The 24,323-nt window shown below is 41.2% G+C and overlaps 1 protein-coding gene across 1 annotated transcript in view; it reads left to right on the forward strand.

Moving 5' to 3' along the window:
* TBC1D4 (TBC1 domain family member 4) overlaps positions 1-24,043 on the forward strand; it is a 133,744-nt gene extending 109,701 nt beyond the window's left edge. Inside the window, exons 14-20 of the mRNA XM_019529797.1 lie at positions 2,115-2,273; positions 3,758-3,916; positions 5,268-5,512; positions 12,727-12,886; positions 15,518-15,687; positions 20,865-21,041; positions 21,793-24,043. Of these exons, the coding sequence (XP_019385342.1) occupies positions 2,115-2,273; positions 3,758-3,916; positions 5,268-5,512; positions 12,727-12,886; positions 15,518-15,687; positions 20,865-21,041; positions 21,793-22,002 (1,280 nt within the window). The 3' untranslated portion in view covers positions 22,003-24,043. The remainder of the gene's footprint in view (positions 1-2,114; positions 2,274-3,757; positions 3,917-5,267; positions 5,513-12,726; positions 12,887-15,517; positions 15,688-20,864; positions 21,042-21,792) is intronic.
* The last annotated feature ends 280 nt before the right edge of the window (positions 24,044-24,323 follow it).

The following is a 24,323-nucleotide window of genomic DNA, read 5'->3' on the forward strand; positions in this document are numbered from 1 at the left end:
TCTTAAATTTTTCAAACAGTCTTTCCTGTGAATAACAAATAATCTTTTTGTTATGACTGGTTTTGCTTTCTTTTACAATAATTTTGTCTCTGGCTACTTGGGCAACCAGTTCCAGGCTCTAGAATAGTGTTAAGTGTTTGGAGGATAGGGGCTTAAGTAGATAGTCTGTCAAACAAATGCTTACCAAGTTTTCCTTGTTTTTCATTTGAAGCATCAGGTAGTGGTTATTTCCAGAGCAGGGTGTGGTGGCAAGTTAAAGAGCTGATCTGGCTTTGTGTGGATAGTGGGCTTGCTGTTTCCAGCTTCAGTTTGTCACTTTGTTTAATTTGGCAAGTACCTGAGCACTGCATAGGCAGAGATCCTGTTTTTTTTCTCTGAATTAGCATCCCCTCCCCCCAATTTTTGGATTAAGAAAGGTAACCCCAAATCCACATTTTTCCACAATTTTAAAAGGAAACACCGTTATACCTATATATTAGTAGTGTTTCCTTTTAATCGTGGAAAAACCGTGGATTTTAGGTTACGTTTTTAATAGGAAAAATTGGGGATTTTTTTATCGGAGAAAAGCAGAATCCCTGTTCATAACAAATGGAGATGTAAGATTTCGAGGGAACCACATAACATTCTCACATCGCTTGTGGTAAACATGAGGCTTAAAGATCTGTTGCGGGTTCTTTGAAATCACACAGTATGTACCCCAGTCAAAGCATGATCAAAGTTTGTGTGTGTACTCCAGATACCTTGTCGTGTCCCCACCCCAAGGATCCACGTACTAATCGGCTCCCACTCGTGACTTAAACTGGGTGTTCTTGTCACAAATCCTGGGATCCTCCAAAAATGTATATGCAGATGAGGCACAGGGCAACCTGGTCCGATGGAAGGCAGGTCTACGCTAATCCTATGAGATCAGATGAGAGCGGGGGCAACCGGGTTCTGGGTGAACTGTCTGTATGTTTGCTGTTTTGTGCTGTTTGCCAGGCATTTTAAGGATGGTGAAGAAATGTGGACCATTGGAAATGGGAAAGAAAGGCACAGCTCGGCTGTGGAAGTGAAGAAGTTGAAATGTATGCATTGCAATGGTTCATCATGACTTGGGGGGATGGGGAAATGGTGCTGAGGGGGACTGAGTGCAATGGGCAGTACAATATCTTATTCAGATGGGCTGAACTAACCCACTTTTGTGGTGGGGCTATGTGTGTTATAGTCCTGCTCACTGTTGGCTGGATTTAAACAACTTTTTTATAGTTGGTTTCCATTACTGAGCACATGCAGCTTTTGGCAGCAGTTTAATGATGGCCAATGTAATTAGCAAGGTTTCCTTGTATATGAATATATAATAGTAGAGGCCTCCCTCCCATACTATAGTAACTAGAGGGGGGCTAGGGAGGAATCTCATCTTGTATTTGAGTAAATATACTAATTTTTATCCTGTGTGTGGCATATTGGCTGATGAAGTACATTAAATGCTTTGTTTCTGAGCTATGAATGTTTAGCCATAGAAAAGATCTAATAAAAACCCCTCTATCATCAGCAGACTTGGGGGAAATGCTTTTGAAATACTAACAGATGATACCTCCTTCCATTAATGTAAGTTTGAGTATTACCAGAATTCCATATGTTGCAAAATAGTCATTTCACTCTGAAAAGCTTTCCAAAGTTTAGGCAGAAGGTAAGGCAGGGTGGCACTTCAGGGACGACTAGCTGTTTCAGAAGAAGAAAAGCTTTTACAGTATAGGGAAAAACCTACTTCATCTTTGTCACCCTGCACTACTTTGTCTGACTTCAAACTAATGCAGCTAAACATCTCTGGAGCTCAGATGCAGTTGGGAGGAAAGGAAGTGAAGAGCTGCCCTCCTGTCCCCTTCCCCAGCTTTTTTTTTCCCCTTATCTATCTGAACTTTCCTACACTGTTTTGCAACACAAATCAAATTGGCCCATTAGTAGCATAACATAACAGTACAGGTAAGACTAGTTTCATACAGTTTATCCATGAATGGAGGGCACATTATGGAGTAACAAAATCCATCTCTTCAGATGGACTTTTAACTGCATTATGATCAGTAGTGTCTGATATTACAGTCTCTCTCATGCTCTTTTTCCACATTGTGTTCCAGCAAGCAGAGATGAACTCCAATCAAGGAAAGTAAAACTCGACTATGAAGAAGTTGGTACTTGTCAGAAAGATGTCATAAATATCTGGGATAAAAAGTTACTAAACTGCAGAGCCAAAATCAGATGCGATATGGAAGATATTCATGCCACTCTTAAAGAAGGTATGTATGTGCGATTTCTTTAACTGGAACATTTTGGGAATTGTCCATTTGTCTTTATCCAAACAAAGCACCCAACCCCCCCCCTCAATTTAAAACCAAAAAAAGTATTTTGCAGTAAGAAAATTCATTACTTTTTACAAGAAGCTGAGTTCAAGCTGTAGAAGAATGAATAGTTGTACTCGTGAGGTGATGTCTCTGACTCCATTCAGCTTTAGGGGAGCTTTAGGTAAGAGGTCCTTGGTACAAAGCTTGAGCCTCACCTCTTGAGGCTGAAGAACCCAGGTCTTTGACTCAGACTGCAACAAACTTCAACCTCTATGACAAATCACTAGGCGGTGGGGGCAGAGGACTACAGTGCTCTGTTATGGATTGCATGCTAAGGCTTGACTCGAGTAGTTCATTCTTTGCTTTGAGGAAAACTTACTTTTAAGGAAAACCCCCTGATAGACCACCACTTTGTAGCAGCATAACCCTCTAGTTAAGACATCTGTGGGAACTGAATCCAAGATATCTGGACTTAATTGTTGCCTCAATAGCTTGAGCAAATGCACTGGATTTGTTACTTTGAAGTCAGTAGCAGATTCCCTCACTCTGTGGCTTAACTGTGAGGAACTCAGGGCCACTCAATTAAGTGTGGGTATAGATGAGTCCCACCTCATTGTTTCTTCCTCCACATAATAGTCATGAATTTGGTGTGGAATTCCACACCATCAGTTTAGTTGCTTGAGAACTAAAAAGTTATTACTGTAACCCAAATTCTTTATAATAGAGAAGTGAAACGTATTTGAAAGATAGAATAATGGAAAAATGCCTCATTAATAAACTGTCAGTGAGCTGCAAAAAAGACTGAAAAGGAACAAACTATTTACATAAAATCCCTTACTAAAGTCTCCGCTCTAGGATTTTATCTGAACTTCATTTGTTGACTTCAGGATCACTCTGTGTTGATTATAGTGAAAAATACTCTGTGGTTAGCAAATATTATAACACTATTAGTAGTTAATGCTTTTTAAAAAATTCAACTGTAAAGGGATATTTTTTGTGGACAGTCACTAAGAAACATCTTACAACTTAAAATGGGATTTTCAAAAAGTGCTTTTGGAAATCTTTCCTTAATGCATGTGGTACCTCAAGATTTAACACATTAGCCCCATATCTCCAGAAAATAAGTGAATGTTGGTAATTTTGTTAGACACTTACTGCATGGAGATACCTCCTTGTATTTCAGTGGTTTGTTTATTTACTTTTTGTGAATTACACTTTGGTACTTTCATGGTGGCATGCTTGATGCATCTCCTAAATGTACCACTGTACTGGGTGCTGGCATACAGCTTGTACTATTCCATGTCAGTCCTCAGAATGGATTTAGTGCAGTCTGTATTTTATGTGATATTAATATAAAGCAGTGCATTCTAACAGTAGCCTGTCTGCTAGCAAAGAATATACACCTGCTCAAAGCCTTTTTTTTTTTTTTTTTCTTTAAGGTGTACCAAAGAGCCGCCGAGGAGAAATCTGGCAATTCCTAGCTGTACAGCACCGGGTAAGACACAGACTCCCAAGCAAACAACAACCTCCAGACATCTCCTACAAAGAGCTCCTGAAACAACTGACTGCTCAGCAACACGCTATTCTTGTAGATTTAGGTATGCTTGGTGTGGCTGAAAAATATTCTAAAGGATGTTTCATGTCTTTGCTGAGAGGTGGAAACATGTTTATTTTGACCCAAATTTTGGTGGTGATTTTTAGTGTTGGCACAGAAACAGATGCTACTGTCTATGAACATGCATTCTGTGTTGGTATCGACAGTGGGTTCTGAACTTCTATTGCTGTATGTGCAAGAGGGTTCTGAAAAAGCAAATCTATGATTGTTTGTCACCTTGAAAATTCACTGCAGCAAGATAGGGAAATGAGCTGGAATGGGGCAAGAGTGAGTTACAAACTTGAAAGATTTAAATTCTTTAATGATTCTTCCAATATCAAGTCCATGGCAAAACTCCCATTGATTTCAGTAAGGCTATGATTGCACCTAAAAAGTGATGAGAACAGGAACAGGCCTATAGGAAAAGAAGAAAGAGTTGACTTCATGATGAGAGAGTAATTGGAGAGAAATGACAAGGGAAAAGTAAACAAAAGGGGAGGAGAGTGAAGAACTTTTCTTTGGGTTTAAAAAAAAAAAAAGGAAACTCCCCCAAAAATATTCTTTGCTATACAAATGGCATGAAATAGGATCATACTCTCTCCCTATCCTCCTCGCCACATGTACAGGTTAATTGTCTTAGCTTTTCCCAGAGAACACTGCAGTTTTAATGTTTTTCTATGTGCATTATAAAGTATTTGTCACAACAAGTCCTGATCTTGATTTGAAGACCTAGGGCATTGGTAAAATAGAAATATTAAATGTTGTTGTAAGTGAGATGGTCCACTAAGACAAAAGCCCTAGATAAATGGCTGGGAGCCTCCACAGTGAATGAATAAGTCTGTTGTTTACAAATTAAGCTAAAGAGCTGGGCTCTGTTGCTGAAGACTGTAATGGATGGGGTTGCAGAACAGGATCCCTTATCTCAACCCAAGCCCCTAGAGCATCTATGGCATAACTTTTTGGAAAAATAAATGAGCTTTTAAATTTCCCAGTACAAAAAGGTGAGAGTATATGGGGAGGGCAGGTAGGTACTGGGGAGGGATAAGAAGGTATTTAACAAACAGTTTTACAGTGCTTGGAAACAACAGCAAAGAGTGCTTTTTAAATGCTCAGTTTTATTCAGTACAACTTTTTGATCTTGCCCCGGTCAGAAAGTCTGATCAATTATCCAAACCCATTTCACAATTTTTAAATCTATTTTCAAGAATATTTTCCTGGAAGGCTTGATAAGGGGGGGAGGGAACTTTCACAGCCTACAGATAGAGAGAATATGGGTTTGATGGGTCCCTGTACTCATACAAGAACTCAGAATTAAAAAGCAGGTTGACCATAAATACCTCTTTTTTTTACAACAGGAAGGACGTTCCCTACACATCCTTACTTTTCTGCCCAGTTGGGAGCAGGACAGCTGTCACTCTTTAATCTTCTGAAAGCTTATTCTTTGCTGGACAAGGAAGTAGGTTATTGCCAGGGTATCAGCTTTGTGGCTGGAGTACTGCTTCTGCACATGAGCGAAGAGCAAGCCTTTGAAATGCTGAAGTTCCTCATGTATGACCTGGGCTTCCGTAAACAGTACAGGCCGGACATGATGTCACTACAGGTAAGTTAATCCTTTCTCCTAAAGTAAACTACACTTGAAACGGCAGTGAAATTTCTTAGAGGCTGTCCTTGTGCTCTAGTACCTTGTAAAAGTTGCAACTTGTTAGGATGGGATGTTGCCACAGTGGGGAAGAGAGACCTAACTTTTGGCCATCTAGTCAAACTCCCCGCCTGAAGCAGGATCATCCCTATCTAAACCATGGCATACAGTCATAATCTAATCTCTAAGGTGTCTGTATTTCTCCTTTTGCAAATGTGTGCACTAGCACTTAACTTTCCTTGAACGTTTCCTATCCAAACACCTAAAATTTCCCTTTTGGAAACCTGTTTTGTTTTGATTTTTTTCCTCGCTGGTCTTTTCTTCAATGCTCCTTTCTCTTCTTTTCCCCTCCTGATTTCCCTCATCCATGTTTCCTCCTGCCTTCTATATGTGGTAAAAAGGAGTCCGGGGGGGGAAGGGGGTGGAAAATCATGGAAAAACTTGCTGAAGAAATATGAATAGAAAGCGGGGGAAAAAATAAGAGGAGTGCTCAGATCTGTTTCCCACAGCACCTGATTAGTGTTAACTTCTGATGTGCTTAATCTGCCTTCTTGTCTCCTGGGTTGGGGTTGCCAACTGGGGGTTGGCAGCCATAACAGAGCACTGTAACCCAAATTCTTTATAATAGAGAAGTGAAACATATTTGAAAAATAGAATAAAGGAAAAATGCCTCATTAATAAACTGTCAGTGAGCTGCAAAAAAGACTGAAAAGAAACAAACTATTTACATAAAATCCCTTACTTAAAGTCTCCTCTCTAGGATTTTATCTGGACTTCATTTGTTGACTTCAGGATCACTCTGTGTTGATTATAGTGATTAACAGTCTGTGGTTAGCAAATGTTATAACCCTATTAGTTCTTAATGCCTAGCAGTACTTGGAAAGGTCATCATAGGGGGTTCATAGGCAGGTAGGGATGGAGTATGTCCTGGGGTGAAGCGGTGGCTTCTCCCCAGTATGTTCCTACATGTCACCTCTTTATCCAGCAGAGGGATGCGCTGGGCACCGCCAGTCCCATGAAGCACACCCTGGTGCCTCCCTGCCCCCCCCCTCCCCCCAACTTGGTCTCCTGATTTGACTACTGAGCCACTGCTGTCAATAGCTGACAGCAAGAAGGCACCCCTCTGTGGGTGGCCACCACCTACCTCTCCATGCCACTGCCACCTCCCAGGAGACCATCAGCTCCGTAGGCTGCTGATAGGCGGCATGCGATTGGCCATGTGCAAGGCCTGTCAGCAGCCCTTGAAGCCTCACGTGCAACCAGCCGCAGAAAAGCGGGATGTGGTGGTGGCATAGGGCAGTGGTGGTAGGCGGGGTGGCCAAAGAGTTGCAATTTTTTTCAGGGGCCAGAGTTGCTATTTCAACACTCCAGCTACCTCACCATCGCGTGTATTTAGTGTTCCCTCATTTTAAAATGGCAGCAGGGGTGCTTTAACTAATGCTCATTGAATGAATGTTTAGTTAAAGCACCCCCCACCATTGTTTTTGAAGCACGGGATGCTGACTACATGAGACACTGGGGGCATTTTAATTGGAGCAGGTTCCAAGAACTGCTCCTAATTAAAACACCCTCCACCACCGCCACCACCTCCACTAGACATCCCTAGTAAGAAATTTAGAAACTTAAGCCTTCCAAATTAATTTTCATCAAACTAACAGTGTACTTAGTCCAGTCTCCTGTCACTATTGTTGCAGTGGCCATTACAGGATACCTGAGAGAGATCATAGCAGGTCAACAACCATGTTCAGGGATCCTATAAAGAAAATTTAGTCCTAACACTCATAAATTGGTTGGCTTACTCTTGAAGCATGATATGCTAGTGGTTCTTAACCTCCATTAGACTCAAGATGCCTCTTGGAAGATGCCAGCTCTTAGTTTTCACTCTTTTTCCATAGTCAAAAGGGAAAGGAAAAAAAAAAAGAGAGCAATTGTTTTTAAACTCAGACCACAACAGATTAGAATGGCTTTGACATTATGGATCCTAATTGAAGTTCCTGCATCTATCTTGTGAATCATGTGTAGGTGTTTGCACACCTAACAGTACTAATATTGCATGACTCTAGTGGCACCCTTTAAAAAGATCTTATAGCACTGTGGTGGAAAACTTATTTTATAAATTTCTATTTAAAAATATCCCTGTGCATATAACTCTATCTGCTTCTTTAGTAATCCATTAAAAAATCCATCCTATTTTAAATTCCAGATTAAAATTTTGACCTCAATTATCTTGGGGCAATGAACTCCATATATTTAATTATCTACTGTGTAACATTATATTGCACTCAGTTGAAATAAATGGCTTTGTTCTTGTGTTATGAGAAGTAGATGGGAGTATCTGACCTACTTTTTCTATACTACTCATTTATTTTACATATACGAAGTAAACGTGGGCTTGGCTTCGTCTTTAGTCTTTTGGACGATGTTGGCCGCATCTGAAAGCCTCCATATAATTGGATGGTTTTGGTGGTTTTAAAGTTCTTTGTAGTTGCAGTGTAAGCTGGGACTTCATTTCTTGGACTACTATGCTATGGAAAAATTTGCAGAAGTCATACATGGATTATATCTAGGAGCAGTATATAGATTTTATTTTGAACAAGTTCCCTCCTGTAAACTTGGATCAATGGTGACCTCTAGTGGCCACCTGAAGTATTCGTAAGGTTCTTATTTGGCATAACAATGGAAGTAAATGGCAGAAAAAGCAATGTCAGAAATATAAACACCACACTTCTAACTTATTTAACTATCTACTATGTATTTCAATGGAAGCATGAAAAGCTAAAACTGCCAATCTAAACTTCCAAAAGTATTTTATAGCTAGAATTGGTCCGCTTTTTAAGATTGAGTGCCGTTGCAGACCTGTGGCTACAACCAACAATCCTTGCAGACCTGTGGGTCATTCTTTAATGTGAGATTAGAGACCTTTTACCTGTTGGGTTTTTTTAGTACCTTGGACTGCTAAAATAACACTGTACTGTGCTACTTTTGAAATTTTTCAACCTGGTACAGACATTCCATTAAGTTTTGATTTGCATCTCTTTGATATCACATGATTACATTAGAAATAACTCATTATTCTGCTTAACAATTCCTGGAATTAAGGCAAGCAGTCACTTGCCTGAGAGTGTACATTACTTTAGTTTAAATGTATGACAGATCACACTTTGATCTAATCTGTCTTTTCCATTACTGGATTACCTGTATCAAGCTATAAGATTAAATGCATGTAAAAATATATTCTAAACTATATAGCTGTACATTTCACCTGGTTTATCTGGTGGTTCTGTGCCATAGGTGACCCTAATTTGTCTTTTTCTACAACTCAAAGACCACATTCAGGGTTTTATATTTTTTGGTGGGGTTTTCTTTTGTTCTCGCATTTATTTTTCACTGAGTTGTCTGAGGAACAGACAGAAAAATAAAATTTCCAGCTTTTAAGAAATCTTTGACTTTAAAAAAGTCTGCTTATAAATTGGTCTTTCCTCTGCACATTTTGGTTGATCTGAGATAAATCAACAGTAAGGGAGTTGCCTTTCATATATTTTTTCAGAAGGAATGTAAGACTGTTTTGTTCATTATGAAATGTGACTCATATTTCAGGGATTGTACCATACTTAGATGCCATGCATCTGTCCAGTTTAATAAACGTGTTCCTTTTAAAGCACTGGAAACCTCAGCAACTGGTAATAAATGTGAAAGATAGGCCTGAGGTTTAGGAGTGTTTTGGAAGAGAGAAATGAAGGAAGAGAGAAATTTAATAATGATGTTGGAGGCTTTTGTTTATGAAACTTGAGTAGGAAATGGATAGCAATAATTTAAGTCGCCTCGTAACTCTTCAAATAGAGAACAAAAGGCTAGTTTTCTACCGTTGTAACGCAGCAATACATTGCATTGTGATGAACCTAAAATTGCCTGGACATGTCTGAGTAGGTTTCTATTATGAAAATCATACCATTGAAAATAGAGTAAGGGTGCGCACAGATGTTACACTGAAGCTTGTGAGCTTAGATAGAGTTTAAAAATGGCCACCCCTTCTAACTCGGTGATTAGATAGGTGCTAGGAGCATAGTCTAAGGTAAGTCAGGGTAAGGAGAGGAGTGGGCAGAATGGGGGAAGGAAGGGATCAGGATCTTGTGGGGAGGAGGGGGTGTGGTGGACTAGTGGGATCTTGGAGGTGGAGTCCAGGGGGTTTGGGATTGAGAGACCTAGCAGTGTTGGTGGGAGGAAGGGAGGGGACTTGGCAGAATCAAAGCCTCTTCGATCCCACCAACCCACCCATTCTCCCAGCCTCCCTCTATCTGGCAAACCTTTTCCAGTGCCACTGTTCACTAATGCCAGGAGCCCAGTTTGAGGGCAAGGGGGGAAGGGTAGCAGATCAGGGTGGCTAGCAGTTCTGCAGTAGCAGGGTCAGAAGGCTAAAACTAGCCCCTTGTCAGGTGGAGCTGAATCCTATCCTAACTTACTTCAGTTGGGCTTGGGGTTATTTGGCTGGTTCTGGGGGGTTAGTTGGTCAGCAGGGAGAGCTGTCCATCTGGGGGTGATGGGAAGGGTCGGGGGGGGCGGGCAAAATTAGCCCCATGGTAGGAGGGCTGGGCAGGGTTAAGAAAGGCATAGCCCCAGGATGGCTGAGGTTGGTTGGTTTGTTTGTTTGTTTGTTTGTTTCCCCCAGCCCCAGGGCTGTGCTCCAAATGTGTACAGATGTTCAATTAAATCAATCAAAATGTGCCCTATCTAATTTGGTGCGCTTCTTGGGGAACTAAAATTTATATTGGGCCAGCCACTTTGCACTGATCTAAACTTCAGGGAAGGTCCATACAGTTTGGCATTTAAATCTACTGTGCTAGGGAATCTATGCATAAAGTCCGCATGTGGGCAAAGAAAGATTGGGCAGCCATTTTTAACCTAATCAAACTTCTTTTAATGTCTTTACGCACCCTAAGAGGCATAGGCAAATCCAAGATTTTAAAAAATGGAATTTGGGAACAGCAATTTGGGGCTACAGGAGTGGCAACACTCCCTCATTTCTAGCTTCCAAGGCTAGCAAACTACACTGCTGGGGACTTTTTAAAGTCCTCACACTTGATAAGAATCCTTCCCCCCCACACCCTCCACTCTGTGGCACTCTGTCCCTGTCTCTCTCTGTTCTGCAGCATCTCCCCTCCTCTCCTATTCCTACCTCATTGTCCTCTCTACTTAATGGAGACCTGCCTGCTGTTGAAGGAGCAGCTGGGATAGCCCCACTCCAGCCAGGGCTGTGGGGAGAGGCTGTACACAGAGCTAGACTCAGCCAGGGACGGCAGTAGCAGTAGGCAGTTTCCCCATCCCTGCACCTGCTCCTGGACTGGCAGGGCCCATCTGGGGAGGACGGGGTGGGGTTTGACCATGCAGAGTTGGGGAACCTGCCTACTGCTGCTGTTTCCCTTGATTTGGAGAACTTATGCCTAATTAAAGGGACACATAGCTAGGAGCAAAATCCTTGTTTTCAACAGAATTAGAGAACTCGCATAGTTTAAGCCTTTCCTAAGACTTGAATAATATTGCACATTAAAATTTGGGCTGTTTCTGTTTATAAAGAGTCGGAGATGGTGCATTTCCGTGGATCACTGATGATTGTTTGATTATCTTCCCCTATAGCACTGCTTACGGCATTCTAGGAGTTCTGGAGAAGTGCTTCTGAAAGTTTTAGTAAATGTATCGGTCTTGTTTTCTTAAGTACTTAAGAGCCTAAAACTATGAAAGTCAAAGGGGTTTAGGCTCCTAACTCATGTAGATACTTTAAAAACATTTAAATATGTTTTTCTTATTGCTGGTTCCTTATTCCTTTTTTACACCGGACCCATCCATCACAAATGATTGATGGTTAATTCTGAATCTAGGGTGGTGGCAGAAGGTAGTTGCAAAACTGTTCAACCAACTTCGTGGAATTATTCTCGTCTAGCTCCTAGTACATGTTTATTATAGAAATTGGGATCTGAATTAGTACTTATTAGCAGTTTTGGCCAAGGAGCTAAGAATCCAAATGCATGTAGACTGAGCTACCCCATGAAGTGATCTGCCCAGGTGTTTGTATGTACTGCTGCCTGACTTGTGCAAAGTAGTTTCTAATGCTGTCAATTGGAGGGAATAAAAACATGGGAAAGGTAACTACATCTGACCAGTCACTTTCTCATTTAGGAATGGATTCATGTTAAATGTAAGACACTGTTAACTACAGAATTGGGCCTGACAGGTAAACAATAGATTTCTGCTGCTTGTTGTTTAGAGAGGAATAAAAGTCTGTGCTGTGTGTGATTTGTTGGATGATCTAGAAAAATAAAAAGGAAATGTTTTTCTGCTTAGTATTTTTATTTTAATTTAATTTAATTTTTTTTACCTATGAATAGTGACCTGTAACATCTTACAACTTCACCTTTGACCGTAGGTATTGTGTAGCAGTGCTTTTTTCATAGCAATCTCTCCCAATTCTAGCATTTTAATGGAATTTAAAGAAAGTGGTCAGGTGAATGGAGTTGTACTGTCTTTGGATTTCCAAACACCACTAGACATAGATTTCCAAACGCACTTAATGCTTTGTGTTGCACAGAGCCTGATGGTGGTGGATTCACCACTAAAACTGCTTTTAAATACCTACATTGGGGGAAGAGTTTCTTGCAATAGAGGACCCCTTAATGCAATAAAGATATAACCAAGGTGCAATGGCTGAAAGCTGAAGACTGGTACATTTAATGTTAGAAATAAAGAACAGCTTTTTAACAGTGCAGGTAACTAACTAACTACTGGATTAGCTTAATTCAGGATGTGGAATAGTCTTCATCACATGAAGTCAATTAACACTCAGAGATGTGTTCTAGCACAAACAGAAGGTAGTCTTGATGCAGCACTTCCTGGGGTAATTCTGTGGCGGATCAAATAATCCTAATTGTCCCTCCCGTCTGGCTTGAATCTATGAATCCTTGAATTTTAGGTCATGCTTTATTAATCAGTGGTCAGAAATGCTGCTTGCTACCTTACCAGGTATAGAGGAACTGGCCGTTGGCAGATGTATTGCATTTAATGTCACTATTTTTTACAAGACTGTCTGTCCTAGAGAGGATTCCTCTGGAGTGAATTGTGAACTGTTTGAAAAAATAAGGGGGAGAAAAAAGGCTTTTTAATTTCCATCTCTCAATTTATTATAGATTCAGATGTATCAGCTGTCAAGACTTCTCCATGATTATCACAGAGACCTGTACAATCATCTTGAAGAGAATGAAATCAGCCCCAGTCTGTATGCTGCACCCTGGTTTCTTACCTTGTTTGCTTCTCAGTTTCCATTAGGATTTGTAGCCAGAGTATTTGGTAAGAGAGATTGCTTTATTGCAGTACTGAGCCTTGTACTTCTAGGCAGAGTTGTCCAGCTGATGGCCTGTAAAGAGTTAATCTGTGGCCCTGGGTTTTCCTTGGCTGCTGCTCCCCTCACTGCTCAGGCTGCTGTTACAGCTAGGCTCTCCAGGCTTCCCCTTCCTTTTCTGACTCTCTTTGTGCCCCTTTCCCAGGTAGGACAGGGCAGCACTACTCAGCACAGCTTATAGTGCAGGGGGAGCCCACAGTGCAATGCAAGTGGGGAAATCTGCATCCAAACAGATGGAGGTGGGGGTGCTGAAGACAGCATGCCTTGTTCTGAAGTGAACAAGAATAACTTGAGACAATTGAGTTTGGAACTGAGAAGGATACAATTAAAGTGGCTGATGGGCAAGGGGAGAACAGTGCTTGCCCATACAGTGCTGAAGGAGCTTGCAGCCAGGAAGGTGAGGGTGGGGAGTGACATCTGCTTCTGCATTCTCTGCCATGTGAAGCCCCGTTACTAAGAAGTTGGACAGCACAGTTTTAAGGAAAATTCTTTTTTATCTTTAGCTATATCCATTAAAAGGTAAATTTTGCAACAGTTTATTTTAGTTGTCAGCTCCAATTAATTTGATTTTATTTTGGTGTGGAAGTTGAGCATCAAACTGAGTTAAGTGGCAGAGTTGTTCCATTAGCTGTTAACAGTGTACAGATCTAATTGCATAAACTTTTAGGGGTGACTTGCACTACAGTTTTTAAAAGCATCTCCTTACTTCTGAATATCAAACAGCAGAGAGTTAACCCAGTAGCAACGATCATTTCATCCCATATGTCTAGTTAGAGATCAAGCCCCCAGTGTTTGTGCATCTGAAGAGCTCCATCCTTTTTTTTAATGAAACTTTCAAACAGTTTGTTTATTAATATGGAAAAAATAGGATTAAGTGTTCAGTTTTTTTTTCCTGAGTGTTTGATTAAACTAAACCTTTTAAATGCAGGATTTGTATAATATGCTTAAGGCCCTTCTACACTGGTAAAGGCACAATTGGAAATAATGCATGATCTACCCAGTTGTGCCTCCTGCCATGCCACACATGCATGAGTTCTCTTAGCTTTCTCCAGATAGTCCTATAGGGCCTTTTCCACTCCTTGGACAAGTAGTAGATAAGTATATACAGGCAATGATTTTTGTATGTTATCAGAAAGACTAACTTCAAATTTCTTTCACCAAATGACTTGACTTAATTTTCCATGCAGCATTTTGGTTTGTGTAAAAAACTTCTTTCACAATCTGATGCATCTTAAATGGGAATTTCTCTCAATTTTTGCCTTGCAGGTTTTAGGAAGCATTTTTTCCATTTTTCCTATATTTTACAGTTCCTCCATTATTCAAGGTCACAGCTGTGTTTTTTATCATTCTGTTTCATAATTTTTTGTGGATTCCCACCTAAGTCAAATTTTGTATTCTTTGATTTTTTTTTTTTGGCTTTTGTACCAAAAATAGCCTTCACTTGCATGTTTTCTTCCCCCCTCCCCCACACCCCATTTGGGGGCAAATTAATAAGGGGCTTCATTTTTAAAATGCAAATGATAGTGTTAAAGCTTATATTCATCTTGGCTTTGAGGGTAGCAATGGTAGTTGCTGAGTTGTTGTTTTTTTGTTTTTTTTTTGGAGGGGGTGGTGGTTATATTTTTGCTGCTAGAAAGAAGTGTTTGAGAATTCCAGTTTTATTTTGCTTTTTGTTTTAAGGTATTTTTTGTCTTATTGCTTTGGTAGATGTGGAATTGGGAAACTGTCCTTTCTGAGGGAGAATTGTGGCTTATCATTCTTGTTAAATAAACACAGCTGGGTACATAATCTAGATTTACAACAGAAATATTTCCAGAAGCTGTTTTAGCTCCTGATACTGAAATCTGATCTGTTCAAACAAACTTCTGCACCCACTCAGAGCCAGTTGATTCCTCTGGGACCACCTGGATTCACTCAAGTTGATGATAAAAGCTTTGTTTGTTTTGGTTTGTTTGTTTTGGTTTTTTAAGTCAGGGTTTTTCCATATGGGTATGTGAATCGACCTGTGCCGATCAAAATAAGAGAATTGAAGGCAGAGTCTAGGATATGTAACATTCTAATAAGATTACTTTCCAGTAACTGAGTAGGATTTTAGCTATCTGTGAACAATAGGGTAAAATCAGTGCAACAGAATAAGAGCTTTACTTAATTTTAGGATCAGCTCCCAATAAAAAGTGTGAATGGCATGTGTTGGTCTTGTGTTCTGGTTTAACATATCTTTTAATGCAGACTGTACTCAAATGCCTTTCACAATGTCTTTTAAATTGCGACACCCAAAACTAAGTGTTTGTCTGATAAACATGACATCCTTTCAGCTAAAGCATTGCAACATTGAAAATAAACATTTTTGTTTAACACTTATTCCTCATGATGAAAATTTATCGTTTTCTTCAATAATGAAGAAAACATAGTTAAAATAACAAGACGAAACAGGTATTCATCATTTTCCTTCTTAAAGTTATCAAATTTCAGTAAATTTTATAAGGGAGGTATATTCCACTACAAACATTTAAAGAAAAAAAACTGTTTGACTTCAGCTTTTTGCCTTGAGATGCTTACAAAAATTATTATTTTTTTAGACATTATTTTTCTTCAAGGAACAGAAGTCATATTTAAAGTAGCACTGAGTCTACTAAGCAGCCAGGAAGCACTTATAATGGGATGTGAGACCTTTGAGAATATTGTTGATTTCCTTAAAATCACTATCCCAGACATGACTCAGTCTCAAATGGAAAAGATTATTACCCAGGTAAAATAGCTTTTCTATTCTTTGTTTTACTCTTCTTTTTTTCCATGTGACTTTTATTTAGCTCTTAACCCACAGGTAAATACAAGGTTCTTTTTAAAGACATCTTTCTTAATTACTGTAACACTAAATTCAAGCAGTCATCTTCTGAGGTGTACCTGCAACTTATAGCTTAGGACAATTTTTGGAGTTTTGGAAACCTCTAGTACTTTGAGACTACTTCCAGTAAAGGACTTAAGTACAGTAGCACCTCCATGTTTTAGGCCTTCTGGAGTGGAATCCAGAATCCTTGGTTAAGTACTGTGTAAGGAGCATACATACCCAAACTAAATGCCTGGGAATCATAGACAACTAGGGTTGGAAGGGACCTCAGAAGGTCATCTAATCCAACCTCCTGCTTAAAGCAGGACCATCCCCAACTAGATCATCCCAGCTAGGATTTTGTTGAGCCGAGCCTTAAAAACCTCCAAGGATGGAGATGAGGGTGCCCTGATAAAGATTTTTGGCCGATACCAGTGGTTGATTACTAACCAGCCATACTGGCCAATACCAATCCGATAGTTGATATGCAGCCCAGCAGTTTGGACAGCAGTGTCTTTAGCAGGTAAGTCTGTAGGGGGGGGAAGGGGCATGGGAGGCAGATGGAGGCCCCCACAGTGAGAGAAGGGAGTGGAGCAGGGCAGGGCATGGGACAGCTGCAGGCAGCTCATCCAGGAGACATGGGAGGGTGGGGAGGGGGAGCAGCTCCCACCACTACACACATGGGAGGCAGGTGCCCCCCAGATGTGTGGGGTGGGGGCAGGCTGATTTTGCTATGGGTTTAGGGCCAGAAGCTGCATCAGCCTCTTACCAGTGGTTCTCAGGGAAGGCAGTAGCAGGTCAGGTGGTAGAGGTGCTGAGGGGGGCTGTTTGTGGTGGCTGCAGCCCATCCTGTAGCCCTTCTCCCAACACTGCTGCTGCTGCCTGACCAAGCCCTCTACTGGGAAGAGACCAAAGCAGCCCCTGGCTTCGTGCCTGCAGCAGGCAGCTTGCCCTCTCCCCACACAAAAATCCAGGCCCCCCCCCCGTGCCTTCCCCCAGGGGGGTGTACAGCAGTGGGAGCCTCCCCTCCTCCTCTCCCCCTTCTCCTGGGCTGTCTGTGAGCCTCCTGTGGCTCCTATCCTGTGCCCTAACTAGGCAGCACCTGCCCCAGCCCAATTTCTTCCCTCACTGTGGGGGCCTCTATCTGCCCCCCTCCCCGCCATACCCCTTTCCCCTCCCAGACTTACTGGCCAGCCACTGCTCTCTAAGCTGCTGGACTGCATTCCTGACTGCATGCTGCGGTTGAGCGCATGCACGCAGTGTTTATTGGTGACATTGTGGGCTACGCTGGCCAAAAAAGCCAATTACTGATTTAATGTCAATTTTCCTGTGTTATCAATGTCGCTTTGATATGGACTAATGTATCAGTGCACCTCTAGATGGGGATTCTACAACCTCTCTAAGTAACCCATTCCAGTGCTTCATTGCTCTTCTAGTGAGTTGTTTTTCATAATACCCAACCTAAATTTCCCTTGCAGCAACTTGAAACCATTGCTCCTTGTTCTGTCATCTGTCACCATTAAGAACAGTCTAACTCCATTGTCTTTGGACCCACCCTTCAGGTAGTTGAAAACTGCTATCAAATCCCCCCTCAGTCGTATCTTCTCCAAACTAAATAAACCCAGTTCCCTCAGCCTTTTCTCAAAGTTGTGCCCCAGCCCTCTCACTGTTTTCATTGCCTTCCACTGGACTCTCTCCAACTTGTCCACATCCCTTCTGTGGTTGGGGGCCCATACTGGACACAGTATGCCAGGTGTGTCTTTTACCAGTGCAGAAGAGAGGGAAATAATTACTACTTTTTTCTGCTAGTAACACTCCTGCTAATGCTATAAGTGTTCTTGGCAACAAGAGCACACTGCTGACTCTTCCAGCTTATTGTCCATTGTAAACTCCAGGTCTCTTTCTGCAGAGCTGCTGCTTAACCAGTTGGTCCTAAGCCTGTACGAGTGCATGGGAGTGTTGTGTCCTAACTACAGGACTTTGCATTTTGTCCTTGGTGAACCTTATGAGATTCCTTTTGGCCCAGTCACTCTGAATCCTATCTGCTGCTCCCCCGGCTTGGTGTCCTTGGAACTTGCTGGGGGTGTACTCCTTCCCATCTTCCGGGTCACTGAAGATACTGAACGAAACTGGCCCCAGGACTGACCCCTGAGGCACTGCAGTTGATTATGGTTGCCAACTAGTCATCAAGCCATTGATAACTACCCATTGAGCCCAATGATCCAGCCAGCTTTCTGTCAACCTTACTGTCCATTCATCCAACCCATACTTTCTTAGCTTGCTTGTAAGAATGCTGTGGAAAGCTGTATCAAAAGCCTTGCTGAAGTTGAGGTATATCATGTTTTCTGTTCTACCCACATCCAGAGAGGTTATTATTTCATCACAGAAGGCAATTGGGTTGGTCAGGCATGACTTGCCCTTGGTGAATGCATGCTGACTGTTCTTAATCACCTTCTCCTCCAAGTCCTTAAAAGTGGATTCTTTGAGGACCTGCTCATTTATTTTTCTGGGGACTGACATGAGGCTGACCAGTCTGTAGTGCTCTGGATCTTTCTTTTTCCTTCGTTAAAGATGGGCACTATATTTGCCCTTTTCGAATCACTCTGGACCGCCCCCAATTGCCATGAGTTTTTAGAGATGATGGCCAGTGACTCTGCAATCACATCAGCCAACTCCCTCAGATGTGCTGCATCTAGCCCCATGCTCTACTATACATTCAGCTTTTCTAAAGGAGTACTTAGCCTGTTCTTTCACTACTGAGGGCTGCTCACCTTCTCTCCAACTGTGTGGCCTGGCATAGTAGTCTGGGAGCTGGCCTTGGCTGTGAAGACCAAGGTAAAAAAAAGTATAAAGTACTCCAGCCTTTTCCTTGTCATCTCTCACTAGGTTTCCTCCCCCATTCAGGAAGGGACCTGCACTTTCCTAGACCTCCCTCTTGTTGCTAACGTACTTGTAGAAACCCTTCTTGTTACCCTCCCAGTCCCTTGCTAGCTGCAAACTCTCATTGTGCTTTGGCCTTCCTGCATGCCCTATTTTCATCCCTGCATGCCCAAGCAATGTTCTTATACTCTTCCCTAGTCATCTATCTAAGCCTCCACTTCTTGTAAGTTTGCTTTTGTCTTTAAGCTCATTGAAGAGTTCTCTGCCAAGCCAAGCTAGTCACTTGCCACACTTGCTATTCTTCCAGCACATTGGGATGGCTTGTTCCTGAACCGTTAGTAAGGTTTTTTTTCAAATTCAGTCAGATCTCCTGGACTCCTTTTCTCATCAGGCTGGCCCCCCAGGGGATTCTGCCCATCAGTTTCCTGAGAGTCAGATTCTGCTTTCCTGAAGTTCGGGGTCCTTACTCTGCTGCTCTCTTTCCTTCCTTTCCTCAGAATCATGAACTCAATCATCTAGTGGTCACTGCTGCCCAAATTGCCATTAGCTTCTACCTCCCCCACCAATGCTTCCCTGTTTGAGCAGTAGCTCAAGAAGAGCACAGCCCCTAGTTGGTCTCTCGAGCACTTGCACCAGGAAGTTATCTCCAACACCTTCCTGGATTGCCTATGCACAGCTGTATTGCTCTCCCAGGGTGATTTTGGTTGGTTGGTTTTTTTAAAAGTCCCCCATGAGAACCAGGGCCTGTGCTCTGGAAACTTCTGCTAGTTGTTTGAAGAAAACCTCATCCTCCTGATCTGGTGGTCTATAGCAGACATCCACCACAACATCACCCTTGTTGGTCTTCCCTCTAACTTTAACCTAGAGACTTTCAACAGGCCTGTCTCATTTCATACCGGAGTGCTGAACAATCATATGGCTTCTACATAGTGCAACTCTTCCTCTTCTCCCCTGCCTGTCCTTCCTGAACAGTTTGTGCCCATCCATGACTGTGCTCCAGTCATACAAGCTAACCCACCAAGTCTGTTATTCCAGTCACATCCTAGTTCCTTAACTGTGCAAAGACTTCCAGTTCTTCCTGCTTGTTTCCCAGGCTGTCTGCATTTGTGTACAGACACTAGCCAATTGCCCTGCTTTCTCCGTAAGAATTAGGTGGCCTCCTTGGTTGCCCCCTTCTGTAAGTCTGCCACTTACCCCAGTGGTGCTTTAAATAAATTGCATGCCAAGGAGGAAGCCACCTAGGACTAGCCAATGAGAAGCATGGGGTATGTTTGAAATCCTGTACCTTTCTGGAATGTAGGTGCCTGAGTCTGCTACAGGTAGACCCCTCAGTTTTTTCTCGGGTTTTAGGGTCCAGAATGCTTTCCTCAAAATAGGGACCTACATCTATTCTTTCAGAGAGCTGAGCAGGACCCAACTCCTCCTTTTGAAACTGGTAGTGGTAGTAGTAATGGTGTTTCTGCTCATCTCTTTATGTAACATCTAGTGGTTAGCGAGCTTGTCCAGGGCACTGGTGGGTTCATTGCCTCAGCCCGAGACATTTTGAATTCACAACTTCAATCTCTCAGCAGAGTATGAGCTAAGTTGGGATAGGGTCCCTTCAAACTGAGGCAGGCATTGAACTTCATCTCCCATTTCCTGGGTAAGGGTACTGCCACAACACTAGTGGTGTTCAACTTGCATACTGTGGGCTGGATCCAGTCTGCAGACCTCCCCACAGCTCTAGAAATTTGGTGACGGGGGAATGGTGGCAGGTTTTATTGCTGTAGCTGTGGGAGTTTGCATGGTGGCCTGAGCTGGGAGCTAGGTAGCTTTGAGCACCACTGCACTAAACCATTATATAAAGGAAAAAGGTGTCAGCGCTGCATGTGGTGAGAAGCCTGTTTCTGTTCTTCTCAGAGAAGGCATATCAGATCAGGCTCTTCAAAGGACTTGGAAGCAGAGATGTATCTAGTCCCCTAAATTCAGATTAGGTTTAACAATGTGTGTCAAACTGCTCATACTGGGGCAGTTCCAGGCATGCACAGAACAACTCTTAAGGCCCAAATCGTAAGTGCTACTTGGGTAGCAATGTGAGAGGCATTTTTATGACCTCATCAATATTTTTCCTGCAGGTGACAAATTTAACATAAGCCTTGTAGAGTCAACCTTTTAACCAAGCTTTACATGAAATGTAATGCTATCTGTTGTAGCAAAACTAACTTGTCTTTCATGATTAGGTTTTTGAGATGGATATTTCCAAGCAGCTTCATGCCTATGAAGTAGAGTACCATGTACTACAGGATGAGCTACAAGAAGGTGCAAATCCTTGTGATGATGGTGAACCTCTAGAAAAACTGGAGAGGGCAAACAGTCAGCTAAAGAGACAGAACATGGACTTATTGGAGAAGTTACAGGTAAAGGGGCATAGATTATTGGGTGAAGAAACTTACTCAGCCCCCGCCCCCCCCAACAATTCAAACACCATGTTTTTGTTTTTGTTCACATAACTGATTTGTTTTTAAAATATTTTTAATGTATTTGTTTAGTGCTATAGTCTAAACTCTAAATGCAGCCACATGCCTGGTATTTATTTAAGACTTTTTTTCTTTAGCCCATTTTGTAATCTCTTGTATCACATTTCATAATGTCTCCTTTTGCCTGAAGCTTCTTTTTCCTAAATATCTATGGAGCATATCCATCCCCACCTCCCTTTTTATCTCTTGGCTAGATCATACACCTTGAACTCTTTCATCTCTGTCCAGCCTTTATTTTGTTTCTCAGAATTCCCTTCATCTGTAAAGATCTTTTGGCAGTCAAAATGGTCACCTGTATTCCAATTGTAAATGCAGAGGTATACAGATAGGATGCTTTTCTTCCATACTCTGCTTACAGACTATGGTCATTTTGGGTCTTACGTGACAAACAGAACACAGCAAAACTTAAATAGCTATCAGATGCGTACTATCAACTCTCGCCCCCAAGATGACCTACAATAGCTTAATTCTCTGTGAAAGTGGAATGCTGGTAGTTAGTTTCTGCTTTAATGCAGGCAGGCATACAGACCGTGAAATGTAAGCAATGAAGTTCTACTTCCATAGATGTCTGTCCTTATTCTGACCATCTTGGATGGTAATGTCAAGTGATCTTTATTTTTATTTCTTACAGGTAGCTCATGCTAAAATTCAGAGTCTGGAATCCAACCTAGAAAATATTTTGACTCGAGAGAACAAAATGAAGAGCTTAATCCAGTCCTTGGAGCAGGAGAAGATTGCTTATCAAAATACTCTTGAGCAAATAACTAAATATCTGCCAGCAGAAGCACTGTCTGACTGTGAACTGCTTCTCAAGGAAGTAAGCTGTAACCCAAACAATTAAACAAAGCAAGGAAATAAGCCATAAATAAGTTGTGGGCAGCATAATTTCAAATACTTAAGGGAAAGAAAACCAGCATGCTGCTTTAGGAGGACTCGGAAAGCAATAGGTAATGGTGTCACCCAAAACTGGTATTGGGACACTGAATAGCAGCAAGTGGGCCTTTTAGATCTCAGTATGCAAATCCAGGCTATTAAAAATAGTTTTGTTTTTTTAAATGCTTGTGTAAATAAATCACAATGGGAGAATATATTTCTCAAACTTAATTATGACAAGTAGGTGTATATTTAGAGTTGATTTAAAGGTCAGAACATCACTAAAAGTGAAGGGGGTGGTAAATTAAAACTAGATGCGCACGCTCTCCATTTTTCTTTCTTTTTTTTTTTCTTTTTTGGTCTGGTAGTGAAATGAGGGTATTGTGTCTTTATATATATATATTGAATAATACTTGAAAAAATGAATGTATTTTCCTCCAAAGAACAGCATGTTTCACATGTTTTGTGGAAAATCTATGTAAAATTCATGTGTGCCTGTCATTCATTTTACTGACTGTGTGTGTGGGTGTGTGAGAGAACAAAGGATGACTGCCGCTATGAGGTTCTTACAGGGAGAATTATGCCATACACTGCCTGGAATGTGCCAATCAGCAAGTTGCTTCCACATGCATGTTGCAACAAAGATAAGCATCATGTCACAGCTAAGTGTAAGTAATTCCAAATAGGTCACAAGATCCCAAAGTAGCTTACCTTGCTTCTTCCCTCTTTCACACTCCAAGTTTGGTAGTAGTTGAAGGAAGAAAATGAAGATCCAGAGTAGTCTCCATTTGGACTTTTGTTTCCTGCAAGACTTGCGGTGGGTGCATGTTTAAAACTTACCTGGGGATTTCAAGTCACCAGAGGAATCTTTTAAGAAATCTTTTTAAAAACGCTGTGTTTTGGAAGGTCTGTGAACTCTTTGATAATTTTGGGGAATAAGCGCTAACCATTTTCAGGGACTTCACTCTGTAAAAGGATAGGGAAAGGAATTGTCACTTTAAAATCCACCCCCTAATACTTTGAACAAAAAGGTACATAATATTTGTTTGAAATACAGGTTTGAAAGGTGATACTGAAGTATAAATACAACTTAATTATTTTTCAAGCTATTTTTGCCTTATCACCACTTGGCAATCATTTTTAACGCATCATAAGCAGATCTGTCCTAGACAGAAGAAGCTATGTCCCAATCAATTCTTTCAGGCAAAGTTTTAGTTGCATCTGTCAATGGGCAGTAAATTAGATGCCTACAGATTTGATAAAGTTATTTTTGATCAGTGTAATCTTCAAGAAGACTTGTTTGGATGTAGTAGATATGTATTTTGTATATGCACATCTCACTTGTTACTTGAGTGTTACAGTGGATTGTATTATCTTACCAGGTATGTGATTTCCACCCCCACCCAAGAAATTCTGGTCCATCTTTTTTATATATATATAAAAGGAAATCGAGCAAATTCAGCCCAAGTGTCTTTATGTATTAAAAAAAATTGTCTGATTTAGAAAGCAAGTGCTGAGTGTAACTGCTTTCTATATAATGTGCTTTATGTTAATATTTACAAAAAAGAGGAACAGCTAAGCTGGTTTTGCTGCATATTGCTGCAGTATGTAGGTTTTTTTCCTTTCATGGTGGGTTTCTCTAAATATGGTTATTGAATGAGTTCTGTCTTTTGTATTACAGTTGGAGTGAAAGATCTTACTCTGTATCAAATTTATGTGGAAACTGTCTTGGTATTTCAATAATGTTGCATTTGTACCAAATGGGAAAGATCCAAGTGGAAAAAGCAGTTGTTCGCAGTTTTGTTAGAAGTAAGTTTTGGCCAATGTGTATGTACTGAACCAATCACAGGGAACTGTAGTAGTGTATTACAAAGATCAAGGTTATTCAGATACATATATAACACTTTTAGGTGCACTGAAATGTGCTTTATCCTCTGTTTCACTTGTATAAAGTTTTTGTTGTAATGCCTGGAGAATTTCCAATAAATGTCATTGCTGCATTTCTCATGGCTTCTGATCAGCTGCTTTTGTCCTTCTTTCTAGCATGTCCTTCATTCTAAACAATTCTGCTTCTATAGAAAAATAAAGGACTTTCTTACGTTGTAGGTATGGGGAAAATAGGATTTATAAAGGACATGGGGAACCTCCCAGTAAATTGGTGGTGTTTTTATAGCCAAAGTAGGCAAAATACAGGAGAAACTAAGAACAAATTTTTAATGTTTGCTGCTTCACGAACAATCGAAGGGGAGGAAAGTCTACCTATTTTAGACTTGTGCTTCGGTGTGTTAT

Source organism: Crocodylus porosus, unplaced genomic scaffold (genome assembly GCF_001723895.1).
Source record: "Crocodylus porosus isolate Cpor-Errol unplaced genomic scaffold, CroPor_comp1, whole genome shotgun sequence".
NCBI lineage: Eukaryota > Metazoa > Chordata > Crocodylia > Crocodylidae > Crocodylus > Crocodylus porosus.